Source organism: Capsicum annuum, chromosome 10 (genome assembly GCF_002878395.1).
Source record: "Capsicum annuum cultivar UCD-10X-F1 chromosome 10, UCD10Xv1.1, whole genome shotgun sequence".
NCBI lineage: Eukaryota > Viridiplantae > Streptophyta > Magnoliopsida > Solanales > Solanaceae > Capsicum > Capsicum annuum.
In genome coordinates, this window is record NC_061120.1 from 3,095,122 (window position 1) to 3,116,777 (window position 21,656).

The following is a 21,656-nucleotide window of genomic DNA, read 5'->3' on the forward strand; positions in this document are numbered from 1 at the left end:
AAGAAAAATTTTGAAATACTTTTTAAAATAATTGAACTTTAGGGTGAGGGTTGGTGGTAGGGGGTGGGGTAGGGTTGGCGTGGGGTGGAGGTAACGGGTGGGGTGATGTCGGGGTGATAGGGTATTGAGGGCGGGTAGATGATTTTGAGAATTGTATGAACATTTCAACTTTAAAGTGAGGTTGAAAGAGAGTTTTGAAAAATGTTTTCCTTATTTTCTTAGATGTATAAGTCAACCAAACATAAGAAATCTGGAAAATATTTTCTGAAAAATGTTTTTCTTCGTACCAAACACACCCTCAATATAGATTATTTTCTCCAATTTCATTAAAAATAATTATTTTTCTTACTTTTAGGAGGTTTATTTTTCTAAAAAACTATTTTTTTTTTTTCAAATTTTTAACCAACCAAATATGAAAAAATTGAAAAACCAAACACAACCCTTTAGCTCTAAAGAAACTTTTTTTTTTTTTAAAAATATATATTTTAACCAAATCAAACACGAGAAAATCAAAAAACCAAACACACCCATAACCCATAAGGAATTTATTTTTTCAAAAAAAAAAAAAAAAAAAAAGAAATTTTTAAAAAATAAAACAAACAAAAAAAAAAAAAAAAAAAAAACACCCAAAACCCAAAAAAAATTTTTTTTTTAAAAAAAAAAAAAAAAGAAGAAGCATTTTTCAAATATTTCGACCAACCAAACATAAAAAAAAAAAAAAGCGAACACACCCCTAATCTATAAGAATTGGAAAAATAATATAAATATACACCTTAACTTATCATATGTTACACAAATTTTCATCCTTACAAAACAATTATAAAAATCTCTATTTTTATACAAGAAAAAATGTATCTTCATGTATCTTGATAAATTTAAAATCGAAAAAATATATCGAAAGCTAATTATGTTTCTTTATAAAGAAAAAAAAATACAATTGAAAAAGAATAAAGAAAAAAATATATATCTTAGTTGAATATATCGAAAATTAATTATATATATCAATATATACAAAATTAAATTTTTTAATAATTATATAAAATTTTAATTTCTTTTTTTTTTTTTAAATTATCGAGATTTGTGTTGTTTGCCCATGGGACCCATATACTTTTGCTAAGGCCCAACCCAACTCAGCCCAATACAACTTACTACTAAAATCCTCCTAAAACCCTCTCTAATGGCAGAACGTCATCTTCGTTCTATGGTTCAGTAAACCAAATTACCAAAATACCCCTCGGGAAGTATAGACTGTATGCAGAGCTTAACACATATACAACAACAGCAGCAGTAGATTGTCACAGTAGAGATGCTGTTTCAGCAAATCCACTGATGATATACCTAAGAAAATTCAATTCTTGGCGATTTCTAACAATTCAAGAATCATCAACAACATGCTTCTTGAATTCTAAAACCCAATATCAATTTTCTCAGTTTTCATCGTCTTTTTGGAGACCCTTTTCGTTTTCACCTCAGTTTCATCAAGAAGCAGATGAAATGAGGGCTCGGTGTACTAAGGTTTCAGCTGTGTGTGGGGTCCAAGGAAGGGCTGGACTACGAGGTTCTATTGGGCTGTTTTCGCGGCTTGAATCCGTGATCTCGTGGTCATATGACAGAAGAAGCTTTATCAATTACTCCGAGGCTCCCCTTCAAGAATTAGATAAAAGAGCAGCTCGGTGCACTGAAGTTTCATTTTTGTGTGGGGTCCAGGGAAGGGCCCCAGAAGGATTGATTGGGCTGTTTGGCAGAAGAAACTTTACCAGTAACTCTGAGGCTCTCCTTCAAGAATCAGATAAAAGGGCTGCCCGGTGTACTGCTCCCGCGATGCGTGGGGTTCACGAAAGAAACTTTACTAGTCACTCCGAGCCCCTTCAAGAATCAGATAAAAGGGAAGCCCGGTGTTCATTTACGTGTGGGGTTCACGAAAGGGTCGAACCACAAGTATCTATTGGGTTGTTTGGCAGAAGAAGCTTTACCAGTAACTCCGAGGCTCTCCTTCAAGAATCAGATAGTGTAGCCAAGAAAGTAGCAAAGAAACCATTGGGTGTTTTCTTTCAAGAAGCTGTTGGTCTATTAGAAAAGTCTGAACAATCAGAAAGTGAGGATGAAACTGAAAACAAAGAAGTGAAGTGTAAATTGAGAAAATTGGAGGAAGAAGTGAGGATTTTGCGTGAAAAACGGAAGAATGAAAAATCAAGAAATGGTAATGGGGTGTTAGGAAACGAGGGAAAGAGTAAGAAATTACATGAATTGTTTATGAATGAGGAGGGTAAGAGTGTGAAATCAAGAAAGTCGAGGCCGTTGAGTATGGAGGATCATACTGTGTACAAAGAGCTTTCACCTGATTTGGTAATGTTTGTGACTCATTTATATAAGGAAGGGTACTTTAAAGATTCAAACTTTTTGCCTAGAAAGAGGTTTGATATTACGTGCTTCGAGAATAGCTATGCTCGTGATTTTGTAAAGTGTGCAGCTGAGCAGTTTGGCAGAGATCATCAAGAGATTGCTAAGTAAGGATCAATATAGTTACATTCACCTATTTTCATATTGATTGCTACTATTAGTTTTCTGGGTGTTATGTTTAGTTTATTACTCTAATTTGTGTTTTGTTAGTCTGCTAAAATTTTCAACTAAGACATTTTGATAGAATTCAGTATGCTGTTTTTGGGAAAATATGGGAAGTATCTGTCTATGCGTTACGCAATCATAGAAGCTAACAGTTTGTAAATTAATAACGTCCATGATGATAGGGAAGAGGAAAATTGAAAAGGCTTATAGAAGGTGGAGCCTAGAAATGGCAATAGGGTGTCGGAAAATGAGGGGAAGAGTAAAAAGTTACAACAATTTGTTTGTGGATGAGGAGGATAATATGAGTACAGAATTAATAAAGTAAACGCTGTTGACTATGGAGGAATGCTGTTGACTATGGAGGATCATACGGTGTGCCAAGAGCTTTCACCTGATATGGTGTTGTTTCTGACTCATTTATATAATGAAGGGTACTTTAAAGATTCAAACTTTTTGCCTAGTAAGAAGTTTGATATTACTTGCTTCAAGAATAGCTATGCCCATGATTTTGTAAAGTATGCAGCTGAGCAGTTTGGTAGAGATCACGAACAGATTGCTAAGTAAGGATCAACGTTAGTTATATTCACGTTTTTAATATTGGTTCTGATCAGTTCTCTTCCTGTTACATTTGTTCATTGAGGTTTAGCATTGTCTAATTTGTGTTTTGTTGATCTACGGAAATCTTCAACAATGACATTTTTGTATAGAAATCAGTATGCTAATTATTGAAAAAAAAGGAAGTATCTGTTTATGCTTTAATGCAAATATAGAAGGCGACAGTTAGTTAACTGATAAGATCGAATGGTCGATGACATTGCACTGTTTGGTGAATTCATCATTCTTTCAGATTCCTCAGGTGTAGAAAAATGTTAGGCTGCTGCTACTATTACTCATCATACTGAAGTTTATACTAGAAGTGATTGTGATAGTTATGAGAACGTGGAAGCTAATGAACCTGAATCAAGAGATTATTGTAGTAAGGAGTTCGAGGTGTTTAGAAGGGAAAGGACTAAAGAAATCAATGAAAAATTAGACAAGCTCAAATAGTTAGAAAAAAGTATGACTTTAAAGATATTCTAGAAGCTAGAAGCTATGTTGCTCGGACTCTTCAAAAATGTCAATGGGTGCGTGTCGGATTCGTGAAAACTAGTGTATTTTTGGAAAATCCGACACGTGTGCAGCATCAAAAGTGAAGAGTTCGTGCAACTTAGACTAGAAGAGTTATATGAAGTTGCTTATGATAAGAGTTCAAAGATAGAAAAGAGTGACACAAAAAGTCTTAGATACAAATGTGATGTTGGATGTCCTTTCAAGTGTTTTATATCTTAAGTACGGGCAAAAGCGAACCTTTATGATCAAGATTTTGCACTCCATCGTGATTGTAATCCAGGTTACAAAAATCATGCAAGTGATGCCCAACCACTAGTACAATACTTTAGGAGAGAAGTCCAGGATAACCCTAAGTATCAGATCAAAGATATGAGAAGATCTAAGAGGGAGAATTCGAGCTTAGTATTAGCAAGTCAATGATGAAAGGAATTAAAGAGGATTGTTTTGGAGAAATTGGAAGGGAGTTACCTGGATCATTACGATAGAATTGAGGCGTATGCACACGAATTGATAGAGAGAAATCCTGATTTTGATGTGGTGATAAACTAAGTTGATCGGACTCGGGTGCGGGTGTCCGATACGGGTACTGATCTAGAGGTCGGATCCTTCAGTGTCTCAATTTAAAGATTCGGGGATATGGATCTAGGGATGGATCCGGGTGCGGGGATTCGGCAAAAAATATTTCAAATATATAAAAGTAGAGTTATAAAACATAAATTTTGGGATATTATGTGGAAAACTTACGGAGAAAATATTTTTCAAGAAGAAAATCTTGAAAGGAGATAAAAAGAAAAGCAATAACATAGAAATTTCTATATACAAGGTATTCCATTTTCTTCAATTTCAGCTTAGCTTTTATTTTGATTATCGAATTTCTTAAATCTGTCCGGACTTTCCCAATCGATTTTGGTCAAAGTATCCAAAATTGGTTGACCATTTCGGGTACGGATCTCACACCCACACCCACGGCCATGTTGTGTCGACACGGGTGCGGCATCGAAAGTGAAGAGTCCGAGTAATTTAGGTGATAAATACATCCAAGGAAGCTTTCGCGGAAGGTAAACGAAGATTTCTTAGGATGTATGTGTGCTTCCAAGCCATGAAACATGGTTTTGAAGATGGTTCGAGACCTAAGTTGCTCGTGCTCTTCAAAAAATGTCTAGTGGTGTGTGTCGGGTCCTGCATAAATAGTGTGTTTTTGAAGGATCCGACACGGGTGCGGCAACATATTTGGAGAGTCCGAGCAATTTAGCTTGAGACCATTAATAAGACTGGATGGCACGTAAAGCAGCATGCAAGCCTACTTAGGGTTCCATCAATGCACCTCAGTCTTGAATTCTCTCCTCATGTCAGTTCCAGCACTAATCTGTACTGCTCGAAGAAACTTTACTAAGATGAATAATACTAGGAGCAGCCACATTCTCTTCGCCCGTATCTAGTGCAAATTGTTTAGTATGTTGAATTTACTACACAACAAATATTGGAGGGTTCTAATACCTCCAATGCATAGAGCCTACCAGGTGGCCCTGTTCCTAACAATTGCTTCACCTCACTAAACCTTAGCTTTTCCGTCTATTCTCGATAAATATTAAGACGGCTCACAAATATCCTAGGTTAACCTTTTGATCTAAAAGTACCCTGAACGTTTTTTAGGGGGGCTCAAACATACCCCTGAAACTAATGAACCAACCTGGTTAAATTTGGGTCTTTAAATAGTCACGTGTTATTCTAAGCTTGCCACATTTTAAATTCAGGATTAAATTAAAACCCAACCCGTTTCCTTTTAAGAAATTAAACACCCTAAGGCCTATTGTCATATACTGATATTTGTCGAAATATAATGAAAAACTAAGGTATAGGGAAGTGAAACAATTGATAGTTACGTAGCCATCTAGTAGGTTCTCTGTGTTGGAAGCATTAGAACCCTTCATATTTATTGTGTTGTGATTCTAATGTACTAAACTTATTGCAGTAGATGAGAGTGAAGAGAATGTGACTACTCCGAGACCCTAGTATTATTACATCATAGTGAAGTGTCTTCTAGCTCTATAGATGCTGGAACTGGTTTTGATAGTTACGAGGAGAAAGGTAGTGTTTTATGTCTAAGGATGGGCTAAACCAAACCTTTAAGATCAAGACTTTGAACTCCAAATCGCGATTGTAATCCAGATTACTAGAATCACGGAGGTGATGCCCAAACTTTAGTGCAATACTTTAGGATAAAACTTCAGAATAATCCTAAGTAAGCGAGAATTCAAGCTTAATGTAAGCGAATCAAATATGAAAAGAGTTAAGAGGATTGTTCTGGAGAAATTGGAAGAGAGTTACCTGGATGGTTGCAATAGAATAGACGATGCGGATTAAATTATTAAATATATCCAAGGAAGCCTCGGCAGAAGGTGAAAGACGAGTTCTTAGGATGTATGTGTGCTTCAAAGCCATGAAACATGGCTTTGAAGATCGGTCGAGACCATTAATAGGGATGGATATCACATAAACCAGCATATAAGCCTCGTTAGAGTTCCATCAATGCACCTCATTGAGGTGGTACTCTAACATTAAGCTTGAATTCTCCCCTCATGTCAGTTCCATCGCTAATTTGTAGTGCTCGAAGAAACTTTACTAAGATGAATAATACTAGGAACAACCTCATTCTCTTCACCCTCATCTAGTGCAAATACTTTAGTACATTGAATTTACTACACAACAAATATTGGAGGGTTCTAATACCTCCAACGCATAGAACCTATCAGCTGACCCTGTTACTAACAACTGCTTCACCTCACTAAACCTTCGCTTTTCCTTCTATTCTCAACATATATCAATATATGACAATGGGTCTACATCATACCCGTGCCACATGTGTATCCGTCTTTTAATATAGATCAACTAAAGTTTCCAGACCCAAGTACCCCATAACTTAAGATCAAGTTCTCCTTTTCATTCATTCTTCCAAAACCGGTGCATGTAAGCCATAAAAGAAAGCAAATAGGGACCATTCCAGATATATAAACATAAAAATTTATTGAAATTATGAGGTCTCGGGTTCAAATTTCAGGAAATACAAAATCACTAGGTGATTTCTTTCCATTTGGTAGGAGGTGACAGGTACCCCGTGGAATTAGTCGAGGTGTAAGAGTGTCACATAAATTGGGACAGAGGGAGTAGTAAACAAAGCCATTAAAAGCTTCAACACACGTACAGTTAAAAGCTTCAACACGACTAGAGTAAAAAAAAGTTCATCGAAAATATAGGTATCCCAAATCATAAAAAAGTTTCATTAAAGAAACAACAACAATAACAACATACTAGTGTAATCCTACAAGTGGGGTTTGGGGAGAGTAGAGTGCATGCAGACTTACACCTGTCTTGTGGAGGTTGAGAGGTTGTTTTCGAAAGACTCTCGGCTTAACTGCATCAAATCGAAATAGAAAAATTTTCATAAAAGGAGTATAAAAAGTTACCTTAATAACGAGACTTTGGAATTGATTCTTCAAGAAAAGTTACCTAATACGGATGTAGTTCATAGTAGTTTATGTGAAGCATTAACTTTTCACCTGAAACTAGTACAATATATGGTACTTTATGTTAGGACTCTTAACTTATGGATACTGCTTTGCGGGGTTTGCATTTCTTTGATGATCAGTGCTTTGCTGAGATTAGGAAGTTGGAAGCTTTGCTTCAGTTTATTGCGGTTAAAAATTTACATTGTTCTTCTTGCATCAGCCACTTGCCCGATTTTATTGCATATTTTATTTAATTTATAAAGAATCCATCAACTTAAAATTCTGTTCTCGTCTCTATATAATTGCCTCCGTAAATTCAAGAATACAAATATCATTGTCAGCTGACAAACTCTTCTTTTCTGCTCATGCATATGCATTTAAAAAACTTTCTGATATAAGACCAGAGTATACAATATTTTATTCTTATCAAGACACTCTTAAAACCACTAGAGTTCGACTGACAATGTCTTCCAAGATTAATCTTTCGATCTCTTTGTTCTTTATTCTTCATCTATGGGCTGCTACTACTATCTAGAAAGATTAATTTAGTTGTTCCTTCTTTTTCACTCTGAGTTGCTGTATTAATGTGTACGTGGATTTTGGTGTGTGTGTCTGGTGGGATAAAAGGATTAAACTTCAACACAATATATGTCATGTCTAATCACCTCCCTCCATGTCTGTGACTGACTTCAGCTTTGCAAATGTTTTGGAGAACATTCATCATCCATTGATTAACCGATACTATGATTTAGTAAGAAGCTTTCATTTTGCTCCCTTGAAGCAGCGGGGTTGGGTGACTTTGCTACCACTGATCCCACCACTAAACTCCCACTCGCTTGAAAAAAAATTGTGGGGCACAATCTTCAGCGAGAACAATATGCTCCGATATTGTTTTCTCCCTGCATTTCTCCTCCATATCCTTTTCCCTCCCAGCTCCATTTTCTTCTGCCTCCCTCTTCTACCACTCTCTTTCTTCATCACGCATTATACTTGTAGTTCTAGCACTATTATGTTGCATACATAAGTTTACTAAGATGAATAATACTAGGAGCAACCTCATTCTCTTCACCCTCATCTAGTGAAAATTGCTTAGTACATTGAATTTACTATACAACAAATATTCGAGGGTTCTAATACCTCCAACGCATAGAACCTACCAGGTGACCCTGTTACTAACAACTGCGTACACTTTACCCTCCTCAAACTCCACTTTGTGGGAATACACTGGGTATGTTGTTGTTCCGAAACCAGCACATGCAAGCCGTAAAAGAAAGCAAATAGGGACCATACCAGGTATATAAATATAAAAAGTTATTGAAATTATGAGGTCCCAGGTTCAAATCCCAGTTAAGACAAAATCAATTGGTGATTTCTTTCCATTTGGTAGGAGGTGACAGGTATCCTGAGGAATTAATCGAGGTGCGCTAGTTGGTCTGGACACCAAAAAAAATATTGGATTCTAATGACATACAAAAACAAAGGGAACACATACAATGGTATAAATAAAAAACTCCCATACATCAGTCTAATAACCATAAATTTTCGACAAATCAAGAAGGGACCACATACAAAAAAAATTACTCGCCCATTCTCAATGTATGTTGCACTGTTTGTCTTGGCACACAGTTTGAGAAAAAATTGACTTTTAATATGTGTTGTCTAAAACAAGCCTTAGATATTTGTGTAGCTCAGTGTTCATAGATGCGACCGCATCATCGCATTATGCGCTGATATGATGCGATGCGAGCTCCCAGAGAGTTGCATCTTTGATGCGGTGCAATCTGAGAATTGCGGGTGCATCAAGCCCTTTTGCGTGATGCGATGAGATGGGCGATGCGATCCGATGCGATCGCATTATGGATTTTTTTAATGGGCAATTTTTAAATTAAAAAAAAAAGGGTTAGAAGCTTAAGAAAAGACCGATTAAAAATTTTAGGGTTTTTTTTGACCTGCATTCTCTCTTCTCCACTTCTCTACTGAAGCTGCGCTGCAACAACTCTTTCTCCATTGAAGTTGCGACCAAGTAGAGTTGATGAACGTCGTTATGGTTTAAGGGTAGTACTTCAAGCTCATACGATAAGGAAAAATAAGTTGCTACTTCAACAGGAGATGAGGAAGTTGAAGATGATGAGCATTATGTTGATACTCAAGGAATAGACGAATTGGACAATCTTAATGAACTAGAAGAGCTTTAGATTGAACCATTATTAATTTAGATTTGATTTTTCTTCTTTTTTTTAGGTTTGTTTTGCTTTGTTGAACTGATTTGTTGGTGTTTCATTAGAACTTTTGCTTAAATATATTGTCTTTATTATTGATTATATAGTTGTTGTAGTCTTTTCAGTTATAACTTACTATTTGAATACTCTATAGGTATTTTTTTAATTAAATTGTGCTTCACTTCAATGATGCGGTCGCATCGCATCACGCATCGCATAATGCGTGATGTGCAGAGCCTTGTCGCTTTTTTCCGCATCACGCTTCCCTGAACACTGGTGTAGCTATAAGTCATTTTATTAACGGTAAAAGTAAAACTTTTAAGTTAAGTATATGACATTCTTCTTGGAACAAACTTAAAATGTAAGGGTATCGCATTACCGAGGGAGTAGTAAAAACTAAACAAAGCCATTAAAAGCTTAGCACAACTAGAGAAAATATAGATATCCCAAATCATAAAAAGTTTCATAAAAGAGCAACAACAACAACATACCAGTGGAATCCTAACAATTGGATTTGGGGAGGGTAGAGTGTACGCAGACCTTACTCCTAATCCGTGGGGGTTGAGAGGTTGTTTTCGATAGACTCTCGGCTCAAGTGCATCAAATCGAAATAGAAAAAAATTCATATAAAGCAGTAAAAAAAGTTACCTTAATAACAAGACTTTGGAATTGATTCTTCAAGAAAAATCCTTCAACATCCAATGAAGTTATGACCGACAATCTCCCGTTTGAAGTAAAAAAGTTTAGCCCTAAAATCGCCTATCACTTCTAAGCTACTAGGAAATAACGGATGGCTTTTGCGGACAAAAGATTGCTTAGGGTGTTTAATTTCTTTTAATGAAAACGGGTTGGGTTTTAATAAATGAGTGGGCGTTGATCTAATCTTGAAACTAATGGACCGGCCTGGGTCAAATTTGGGTTTTTAAAACAGTCACATGTGTCATTCTAAGCTTGCCACATTTTAAATTCAAGATTAAATTAAAGCCCACTCATTTATTAAAACGTAACCCGTTTTCATTTTATAAATTAAACACTCAATATAATCTTTTCTCCTCAAAGCATCCGTTATTTCCTAGAAGCTTAGTGGTAATAGGCGATTTAGGACTAAACTTTTGTACTTCAAACTGGAGATTGTGGGTCATAACTTCATTGAATGTTGAAGGATTCTTCTTGAAGAATCAATTCCAACGTCTTGTTGTTAAGGTAACTTTTTTTAACTGCTCTATATGAAACTTTTTCTATTTAGATTTGATGCATTTGAGCCGAGTGTCTTCTGGAAACAGTCTCTCTACCTCCACAAGGTAGGGGTAAGGTCTGTGTACACCCTACCATCTCCAGATCCCATTTGCGGGATTACACTAGATATGTATTTTAGATGTATAGGTTACAGAGAGCATTTTTGAGCTATTTTTTACAGGTTAGAGGTAGTTTTTGCCCTTTTCCGAACTTGAAAATAGAGTGATGCTATCTTTCATCTGCATTGGAACGGTTTATACTGACAAATTCCTACATGTAGCCCGTACTGTGGTCATGATGTTTTTCTTCGTTAGTTTAAGCACTGCTTTATACCGTCTAACTTTCTTGTTTGCTCCTTAATCTGTTAACTTGGTTGTTCAGATGGTTGTCTGGCAGTGACTTGAAAAAGGTGGCCGTTTTTGGTTGCCCGTCTATTGCAAAGAAGACCGTATTTTCTGCTAAGAGGTTGCGTTCATATTTCAGAATTCAAGAAGATAACGTGAGTTGCTTTTGCTCGTACAAAATTTCATCGTTTCCCTTTTCTGCTCCTCAGATCAAAAGAGATAGTAGTAAAAATTTCCTTTTTTGGGATGTTCGCGAGTTTCTTTCCACCCTTATGATCTGAAACGTTACGTGCTTACTTCAGGTATGCAGCAAATGTACCTTAAAAGCATCATGCAAGTTTGTGAATCAGAATGTCCCGAAAAGCGATATGACCAATTTACACTTGGTCGTTGTAATGAGGGTCATTACTCTTTACGCGCTGGAATCAGTTCCTCCCCAGTTAGTAGTACCGGATGAAATAAAGGCTTCCGTCAGTCGGTTGCTGATGGACATTTTGAGACTTAGTCGAACTGTGTCTTAACGCTTCTTCAGAATCCGATGTGTTGATCAGCATACAGGTAAATCGGTCTGGTTGTCAGCGATGTGCTACATTCCGACATGATCAGCATACAGGTAAATTGTCATTGCTTATTCACGACTACTAAGTGTCGATGGTAATGAATCCACGTGCCAAGATGGGCAGTCGGGTGGTTGAATCTCTGGTTAACAGTGGAACCTTAGTTGGTAGAGGTGATCGAAGTCAATTGCTCTTCGATATCTTTCTTGATCCTCCAAGACCTGAGATTTCGCTCGACTTTGCAGAAGATGTAACGGATAACCAAAGTGTATCGAAGTCAAATGTCTGTGTACGCAAGATGTATATCAAAGCGTCTCGCCATGAATGTAAAATTTGCTAACAATTATACTTCTGATGCATTCTGAATTATCCAAATATGCTTTGGAACATGTATATGGATGTGCTTCACCTTCTTGTGTAGAACTTCTATTCCATAGGTGCTCGGACTCTTCAAAAATGCTGACAGGCACGTGTCGGATTCTCCAAAAATAGTGTGTTTTTGGAGGACCCGACACGGGTGCGGCAACATTTTTGGAGAGTCCGAGCAACTTAGCCGAGTTTTATAGGTGCTATTAGCTACTTGAATGAACTTGATTTGAAGTGTTGAAGAGGCATCTCATATTCCATGCCAACTCTCTCTGGCAATTCCCTAACATATTGACACTATTTATAAGTAATATTTTTATTCTGATTTTCTCGGACTCCGTGCATAGCGGGAGTTTTAGTGCAGCGAGCTGCCTTCTTTTAGTATGAAAATGAATCTTTACGAGCGTAGCGATAAATACATAACAACAATAACATACTCAGTATATTCCAACAAAGTGGGGTTTAGGATAAAGCGTACGCAGTTCGTACCATTACCTCGAAGAAAGGTCGTTTTCGATCGATCTCTGACTCAAGACAGATAACCTTGTAACCACAAAAAACTTAAAATTTTAGTGATAAGTGTTTAAGTTAAAACCATATGTCATGTGTTTATTGGATGAAGAATTGACTATTTATAAGTCCTACTTTTATTATGATTTTTTCGGACCCCGTGCATAGCTGGAGCTTTAGTGCACCGATCTGTCTTCTTTTAGTATGAAATTGATTCTTTACTAGCGTAGCGATAAATACACAACAACAACAATAACAACATACTCAGAGTGTGTTTTCACAAAGTGGGGTTCGGGGTTAAGTGTACGCAGTTCATACCACTATCTAATATGAAATAGAGAGACTGTTTTCGATAGATCTCGAATCTGGACAGATAACCTTGTAACCAAAAAAAACATAAAGTTTTAGTGATAAAATTTTAGTGATAAATGTTTAAATGAAAACCATATGTCATGTGTTTATTGTGAAGAAAACCTTTTTCTATAAGGCAAACTCCTTGTTTTAGTAATTTATATGTATTAAAATACTTTTTTAAAAAAGATCTGATTAAAAAAAATATTTGTTTAAATATTTAGTGAGTTTTTAAATTTCAATATCCTTCATATACTCTTAAACCAAATATATGTCTTATAAGAATGACATGTTAAATTTTAGACCACATGTTTCAAAAAGTATTTTTCCTTCGACTTTTTTTGCCACTTTCGTATATATCGTATTCAAAAAATACTTTCATGGCGGAGAATTTAGCAATGCCAACAGCCTGGTGATAATCCAAAGAAAATTAGGACATGATGCACCAAAAATTTCTTTATTTTCTTAAATTACACATACATTTGATATAGAAGAGTTGTGCAATTTTTTATGTTTGATCGATCAATTTTTTTTTTTTTAAATATTTATTTCAAATAACAAATTCCTTGATAGAAGCAGAGAAAATAATTTTCGATAGTAACATTTCAAGTTTATTGTTTCATCTCCATCGACCCTTAAAAAAAATTTAATTTAATAAAAAAATACACTCTTAATTAAAATCTTTCGAAATTTGTATTATACCATATCACTTGAAACAGATGAGTATTTCAATTTATTTGTCCATTTTAATAAACTAAAAGAGTTTTATTACTACTTTACAATACTAGCCTTAGTATTAAATAACTTAATAAAGCACTAGTAGTCAGTTTCAATTTTAATGTCCAGTTTTATGGCCAATGAATATTATTAAAAAATAAAATAGTGAAATTAATTATTTAATTTATAATTTTTTAATTACCTTATAAAATGAAATGTGTCCAATTAAAATGAGAAGGAGGGAGTATATTTTTCTCTTTCCACCTTTAGTATTAACTATGTAAAGTAATAATAATCAAATTTAAAAATTCAAAACAGTATTAAAAAAATTAATTTAACAAAATACACTTTTAATTAAAATTATATTTAAAAATATGTCAGATCGATAAAGTCAAGTAAAATAAAACGGAGGGAGTATGTGACCTACCATTCACACAAAGAATGTTGAAGACAATATCTTGTCATTATTTTGTTGGTTATATTTATTTAGTGCACTTCACACTGTAATCCAAAATCCACATTCATTATCAAAACAGTACAATTTTCTTTTTCTTTTTATAAAATCTAAATTTTGATTTTCACTTAAATTTTATATTATTGAATTTCGAGAAAATGCTCTTTTTTCATTCTAAACTATAAATAAAATTGTTGAGACACATCCGAACTTTAGGAGAGTCCTATTACTCTCTGGACTAACTAAAACAATATTTTTGACAACCTTAGTGCTTACGTGGTACATACATGAATCTTCAGTGTGTTGATTCACTGATGTGCCACGTAGGCACTAACTTTACCAAAATTACAATTTTAATTAGTACAGGGTAATAGAACTCTCCTTAAGTTCAGGTGTGTCTCGACAATCTCGTTTATAGTTCAAGTTGAAAACAATGCATTTACCATTGAATTTCATTATTATGTAACAAGAAAAAAAAAAAATCTCATTTTATATAACAATTAATTTAGTGTGATCATACATGTTGTTACCTTCTTTTACCTTCCTGAACTAAATTTTAGCATATTTTTTATTTTTTTTAGCTGACGTGGTATTTTTTATCAATTTTTTTAGCTGACGTGATACCTTTGAAGTAGGTCTCATTTTATATAATAATGGGTCGCATCAGCACAAAACAATGACAAAAATATGCTAAAACTGATTTCAGGGGTAATAAGATCATCGTAAAATCGGAGTATGTCGTAGCAACTTTGACTATAGTTCGAGACGATACTGTAACGATGTGTGATGGTCTGTGACGATGAAAATCAATTCAATATTGCTTCCATTAAAACAATACAATACAATACTATAATACATTATGAAATAATATAGAGAAAATGCACTGTTTTTATCCTAAATTATACACGAAATTGCTGAGATATATCAGAACTTTAGGAGGGTTTTATTACCTTTGGACTAATTAAAACTGTACTTTTGTCAACCTTAAGGCCTACGCGGCACATACTTGTGCCTACGTGGACCTTCAACGTATTGATTCACCGATGTACCATGCAGACACTAAGGTTGCCAAAATACAATTTTAATTAATCAAGGGATAATATGACTTTTCTAAAGTTTAGGCATGTCTCAGCAGTTTCATGTACAGTTCAAGATGAAAATAAATAATTCTCACAATAATATATAATGATTATCTAAATAAAATATTTAAAAAATACGATAAATAATTTGAGACAAAGAGTTCCTTAACATTCACACAAAGAATATTGAAGACAATGTCTGTCATTATTCAGTCGGTTACATTTACTAAATGCACTTCACAACTGTCATCCAAAATCTACATTGCCAAACGCTATAAATTTTTTTATTTTTTTTTTCTCATTTTTACACCTCACAATTTTCACCATGTTTACTAAAACAAGAACCAAAAGTTGCTACCTTTTTCTTGTTTTTTCAACTTTATTAACAGTTTTTTGTGAAGAAAAAATTTTTGGGAGGTGTAATTTATTTGAAGGAAGTTGGATTTTTGATGATTATTATCCAATTTATGATTCATTGTTGTGTCCATTTATAGACCAAGGTCTAAATTGCATTAGAAATGGAAGAAGTGATAAACTTTATCTCAAGTATAGATGGCAGCCTACTGATTGTGACCTCCCTAGGTAACATCAATGACTTGTCTTTTCCTATTGGAGTCCGTGTTAGAATTTTGAGTTTACGAATTTTGTTTGGCTCACTTGATAAAGTGTCTTGCTTTTCTTTTTGATATGTCAGTGTCACTTTCTATATTTAGTAAGTTTTTTCAATTCCAGCATTCTGCCTGTCAAGTTTAAGACCACAAAATTGTGACCTTTCGTAGTTAGAATTTTGAGTTTATGGATTCTGTTTAGCTCGCTGTTTCTTGATAAAGTGTCTTGCTTTTCTTTTTGATATGTCAGTGTCACTTTCTATATTTAGTAAGTTTTTCAATTCCAGCATTCTGCGTGTCAAGTTTAAGACCACAAAATTGTGACCACCTCGGGATTTTGAGTTTATGAATTTTGTTTAGCTCACTGGTTCTTGATGAAGCGTCTTGCTTTTCTTTTTGATATGTCCTAGGAAAGTGTGTTACTTTTCTATATATAGTAAGTTTTTCAATTTTAGCATTCTGCGTGTCATGTTCAAGACCACAAAATTGTGACCTCCCTAGGTAACATCAATGACTTGTCTTTTTCCTATTGGAGTCCGAGTTAGAATTTTGAGTTTATGAATTCTGTTTGGCTCACTGGTTCTTGATAAAGCGTCTTGCTTTTTCTTTTTGATATGTCGTAGGAAAGTGTGTCACTTTCTGTATTTAGTAAGCTTTTCAATTCTAGCATTCTGCGTGTCATTGCCGTTCACGCAGACATTGGCGACGCCAAAAGGAAGAGACTCATAGAATGGCAAAGGCAAATAGAGCTTTTATGCATTGCCGATGTCATACGCAAAAAGGAAAAGACTCATAGAATAACAGAGACAAGTAGAGCTTTTATGCATTGTCGATGTCATTCGCAAAAAGGAAAAGACTCATAGAATGACTGAGGCAAATAGAGCTTTTATGCATTGCCGATGTCATAAGCAAAAAGGAAGAGACTCATAGAATGGCAGGGACAAATAGAGCTTTTACGCGATTATATGGCATTACAAATTTGATCTCAAAAAAAACTTGTTAAAAATGAAATTTTATGGATTATGGTGTATGTAGGTTCAATGGTGAAGATTTCTTGAAAAAATTCAGAGGCAAAAACTTCATGTTTGTGGGAGATTCCTTGAGCAATAACCAGTGGCAATCACTAGCATGCATGCTTCATGCTTCGGTTCCGAATTCTACTTACACATTTGTCATAACGAGGAACCGTTCCGTTCTCTCGTTTCCGGTAAGTCCACTTAATCGTTGCCCCTTTATCGTCTTCTATTTGGTAGACTCGAATGCTATGTAATGATTTCTTTATTATTTCTTATGGCTACTTTGCGTCTGTATGTTATTTTTAACATTGCTTTGTTATAAGTTACTCGAGCTGAGGGTCTTTCAGTAACAACCAAGCAGTGAAATTGACTCTTCTTCGATAGCTTTCAAGCGCTGAACCCGATTCTCTCTACCTCCATGAGATAGGGATAAGGTTTGCGTACCCCCTACTCTCCCCAGACCCCCACATAGTAGGATTACACTGATTATGTTGTTGTTGTTGATAAAAGTGCTTCGACACTAGGGCCGACGTAATACAAACCTTGAGTCATCAAAGTCTCTTTGAATCGATTGAGCCTGGCGCTCTAACCTCGCTAGCGCTTCAAAAGGCCGTGACTGACACTTCAAAAGGCGAAACTCTCGGTCGTAGTTTGACAACGTATCTTCAATTGGGGCCTTTAGTCTTTTGATTAGAGTGGAAGTTGTTATTCTGACTGGTTAAAAGTTCCTGTCTGTTACAAAAAATATTTGCTTCCTTTCGCCTCACGAGAAACTATTTTGACTGGTAGACTTGAATGCTATGTAATGATTTCGTTATTATTTCTTATGGCTGCTTTGCGTCTGTATGTTATTTTTAACATTGATTTGTTATGAGTTACTTGAGCTGAGGATTTTTCCTAAACAACTTCTCTACCTCCACTAGGTTGGCGTAAGGTCTGTGTATACACTAGTTATGTTGTTGTTGGTAAAAGTGCTCCGATATTTGGGCCAATTGAGGGTTTCCCCCTCTTTCTATCACTCTCGTTTCCCCTAGACAAACCTTGAGTCATCGCTCATCAAAGCCTTTCTGACTCGGTTGGACTTGTCGTGCTTACTTGAATGACTCTTCAAAAGGCGAAACTCTCGTTCGTAAGCTGGGCGAACTATCCTCAATACGAGCCTTTAGTCTTTTGATTGGAGTAAGAGACGTGATTTTGAGAGGTTAAAAAGTTCCTATCATTTGCAAGAAGTATTTGGTTCCTTTTGCCTCATAGATAAGTATGATTGGATATGATCCGACACCGATTCAACAATGCTAGCATGTTTACAGATCAATAACATAGTAGTAAATTAATGATCTTAGATCCTGCCGAGAGGCTGCGACTCTTCCAAGCTTTATACCAGTAGATTCCGGCTGCATTCTAACATATACATTCATCTTTAACTCAGTTAAGCATGAACGTTGTGTGTTTTATGAATGTCTAGAAAGAGTCCTTACTCCTTTAATGTAACTGAAAAAATTTAACTTGAAGTTGATTCAGATATGTGATAGATCTCCGATTTAGCAAATTTTCATATATAGTTGTTGTGGTTAGTGCTGAGAGGTTAAACTGCAATCGTTCTTCGAATATCTAAGCCTACGATGAATTTTCTATCTGCCCCAAAGAAGCAAATGACATCCTATTATTGTCTATGCGTGCTCGCCTGCTCGGATCCTCAAAAAATGGCGCCGAGTATGTGTCAGATCCTCTGAAAGTAATGCAATTTTGGAGGAACGGACACGAGTACACCAACATTTTTGGAAGATTTGTATTCTGAAACACCTACTAACTTTCTGATATGTATTCTGCCGTTTTTTCTCATGCTCGTTGTTTTTGCTTCTGAAGGAGTTTGAGTTCACAGTCACATTCTTGAAAGACGGATTTCTCGTTGACCTAGTGGTCGAGGAAGCTGGACGAGTAATCAAGCTCGACTCTCTCAGCAGGAGTGAACAGTGGAAAGGAGTTGATTTCTTAATCTTCAACAGCTACCATTGGTGGATACACACTGGCAGACTACAAACGTGCGCTTCTCACTTAACAACTTAATAAAAATAACCGCTCGGCCAAAAATATTTACAAGAAAAATCACATTGTCATGTTTTTTCTTTGTTGCAGATGGGACTATTTTCAAGTCGGTGACAAACTCTACAAGGAGATGAACCATATGGAAGCTTACAAGATTGCTTTAACTACTTGGGCTAATTGGATTGATTCTAGCGTTGATCCTGCTGTGACTAAAGTGTTCTTCCAAGGAATTTCTGCTGTTCATTATCAGTAAGTTCTCCGACAGCTTATCTTTTTCTCTCGTAAACACTTTGGGGTCGTTTGGTTGATCGTACTAAGATAATTAATCCCAGATTGAGTAAATACAGTGTTCAGTTCCCGCATAAGAAAACATAATTACCACATAACTAGTGCACCGTTTAGTTGGTTTCATCAGAAAAGAATTATCTCCGCGCGTGACTAATGCAATGGTTAGTTGGCGAGAAATGTAATATTCGCATTAAGTTATGCGATGCACTATTCACCGCATAAATAAGTTTTGCATTATAATCAGAAGCATAAGCCTTGGAGCGACAACAAATTTGTCTTCATCTGACTTAACGGGTTCGAGCCGTGCCATGACTTGTGTCATGGTAGACTGCCTACACTACATCCCCTTGGGATGTGGCTCTTCCCCGGACCCTGCACGTCTTTAACTGGCTTATTTGTACCCTACATGATGGAAATCCCCTCGGCCAATCGTCACTCGACAGCTCAAGCCTTTGCTATCGCAAGAATATAGCGATCGAAGAGCTATGGCTCAGCTGCTTCGCGTATCACACCGTATTGTCCAAAGGTGGCATGCTGCAAGAGTGTAGGTGAGTGATAAGCATAGGAGGCGTGACCGAATGGCAGCGGCAGCAGTGTGGTTCCCGTCGCGTCATTGAGATCTGCAGGGTGGCGGGTACTTCGAAAGGGGAAGCCTATTCATCTATCAGCTCCTCTCGTAGATCGGTGCGGTTTTACGAAGCGTCTAAGCACAGTTCACTCTCATTGATCAATCAAGAGGGTTGCCGAATGAGGGATGTTTCCTGCATGGACTGTCCTTTTTGATGCCAAGATACTAGTATGTGAACAAAATGACACCTTAGTCGACTAATCGAACATCAGTCCCGTTTTCTTGCAGGTTTCCGTTAGTATATGATTTGTCTTGTAGATTCTAGATCAATTTGTTCAACGTGGTTCTGTTTCCTCTTTGCAGCGGCCAGGATTGGAATGAACCAACGGCGAAGGACTGCAGCGGACAAACAAAGCCGATAGAGGGTTCAACTTATCCAGGTGAAAGATATGCAGGAGAAGCAGTGGTGAAGAGTGTCCTAAGTAACATGACAAAGCCTGTAAATTTACTTGACATTGCACTGCTTACACAGCTACGAAAAGATGGACACCCCGCGAGATTTGCCGGTGGCGCGACGGACTGCAGCCACTGGTGTGTAGGTGGTGTTCCAGATGCTTGGAATGAACTGTTGTATGCAATGCTGCTGCAGAAATAATTTTTGAATCTAGTGTACTTATAAATGAAAGCTGATGGCTAGTTGGCTTTTAGCTTGCTGTTGTTATTGCTTCTTTTCTTCTCCCGTCGAGCCGAGGGTCAATCGGAAATTGCCTCCCTAAGGGGTAAGGCCAGCGTACACTTTGCTCTCCCTAGACTCCGTCTTTGTGGGATTGTATTGGATATATTGTTGTTGTTGTTGTTTGAAGGGGAGCCTTGGAGTAACTGGTAAAGTTGCTCCCATGTGATCAGGTCACGCGTTCAAGCCTTGGAAACAATATCTGGTAGAGATGCAAGGTAAGGTTGCGTACAATACACCCTTGTGGTGGGGTCCTTCCCCGGATCCTGCGACAAGGTAGGGATAAGGTCAGCATACACTCTGCTCTCCCTTGACTCCGCCTTGTGGGATGGTATTGGATATATTGTTGTTGTTGTTTGAAAGGGAGCCTTAGAGTAACTGGTAAAGTTGCTGCCATGTGATTAGGAGGTCACGAGTTCAAGCCTTGAAACAGCCTCTGGCAGAAATGCAAGGTAAGACTGCGTATAATACACCCTTGTGGTGGGTCCTTCCCCGGATCCTGCGACAAGATAGGGATAAGGTCATGTTGTTGTTGTTGTTTGAAGGGGAGCCTTGGAGTAGCCGGGAAAGTTGCTGCCTGGTCACGGGTTCAAGTCTTGAAAACAGTCTCTAACAGAAATGTAAGACAAGGCTGCATACAATACACCCTTATGGTGGGGGCCCCTTCCCTAGATCCTGCGCATAGCGGGAGCTTCAGTGCACCGGACTATTCTTTTGTTGTTTGATGGGTAGGTGGCTTCCCCGCATAAGAGAAGTGTCTAATAGGTACAATTTTCGAGTAGTGCAAGTGTTTATAATAGGAATAAATCGAAGTTCTAGTATCGAAGTGAAAAAAAAAAAAAAACGGATTAAAATTTAGGGGGTCGCTTATGTATTTAGCCTAGCTTTTTCGAGCCGCGCCTAATGCGTGTGGGAGCGTTAGCGTATCTTTTTCGAGTTGCGCATAATGCGTGTGGGCATGTGGCCAATGACCGGGCGACAAAGACAACCTTCTACAAGGAGGTAAACTTAATATTGTAAATCATAAACCGTTAAATTACCTATTTTTATATTAAGCTTGTATTACGATCCAAATTTAGAGGTACTTCTAAAAACAATACAATTATAAACATATTTCTTTCATAAATAGACGAAAAACACATATTTTGTATATGTTATACACTACCCAGCTCAGATCTCACTTGTAATTGTAATATATATACTGAATATGTTGAATATGTTGTTGTTGCTGAACGTTAAATATGTCGAATCATATACCATAAGGACCAAAATCAATCTAAAGGGACCAAATGTGATATTTTTTTTTCCTTTTAAAAAAAAAAAATCCAGAAGTTTAAGAAAAAATACCTCAAACTCAAAAAAAATTAAAAAAAATAAAAAATC

The 21,656-nt window shown here is 36.4% G+C and overlaps 2 protein-coding genes across 2 annotated transcripts; both read left to right on the forward strand.

The window, feature by feature from the left end:
* The first annotated feature begins 1,157 nt into the window (after window positions 1-1,157).
* LOC107845445 lies at window positions 1,158-12,169 on the forward strand. Its single transcript, XM_016689775.2, has 3 exons — window positions 1,158-2,507; window positions 11,018-11,135; window positions 11,283-12,169. The coding sequence occupies exons 1-3, from the start codon at window positions 1,330-1,332 to the stop codon at window positions 11,499-11,501; spliced, it is 1,515 nt and encodes a 504-aa protein (XP_016545261.2). The 5' UTR covers window positions 1,158-1,329; the 3' UTR covers window positions 11,502-12,169.
* A 3,080-nt stretch (window positions 12,170-15,249) lies between these two features.
* LOC107845446 (protein trichome birefringence-like 42) lies at window positions 15,250-20,247 on the forward strand. Its single transcript, XM_016689776.2, has 5 exons — window positions 15,250-15,596; window positions 16,658-16,829; window positions 18,505-18,680; window positions 18,775-18,933; window positions 19,904-20,247. Exons 1-5 carry the CDS (start codon window positions 15,340-15,342, stop codon window positions 20,193-20,195), a joined length of 1,056 nt encoding a protein of 351 aa, XP_016545262.1. The 5' UTR covers window positions 15,250-15,339; the 3' UTR covers window positions 20,196-20,247.
* Window positions 20,248-21,656: the final 1,409 nt, after the last annotated feature.

Excerpts from the sequence above, each read along its gene's own strand:
- LOC107845446 (XM_016689776.2), top strand. The coding sequence starts at position 15,340 with ATGTTTACTAAAACAAGAACCAAAAGTTGCTACCTTTTTCTTGTTTTT. Across the intron at positions 18,681-18,774 it reads CACACTGGCAGACTACAAAC|ATGGGACTATTTTCAAGTCG; the intron begins GTGCGCTTCTCA and ends TCTTTGTTGCAG. Across the intron at positions 18,934-19,903 it reads ATTTCTGCTGTTCATTATCA|CGGCCAGGATTGGAATGAAC; the intron begins GTAAGTTCTCCG and ends TCCTCTTTGCAG.
- LOC107845445 (XM_016689775.2), top strand. The coding sequence starts at position 1,330 with ATGATATACCTAAGAAAATTCAATTCTTGGCGATTTCTAACAATTCAA. Across the intron at positions 2,508-11,017 it reads GATCATCAAGAGATTGCTAA|ATGGTTGTCTGGCAGTGACT; the intron begins GTAAGGATCAAT and ends TTGGTTGTTCAG. Across the intron at positions 11,136-11,282 it reads TCAGAATTCAAGAAGATAAC|GTATGCAGCAAATGTACCTT; the intron begins GTGAGTTGCTTT and ends TGCTTACTTCAG.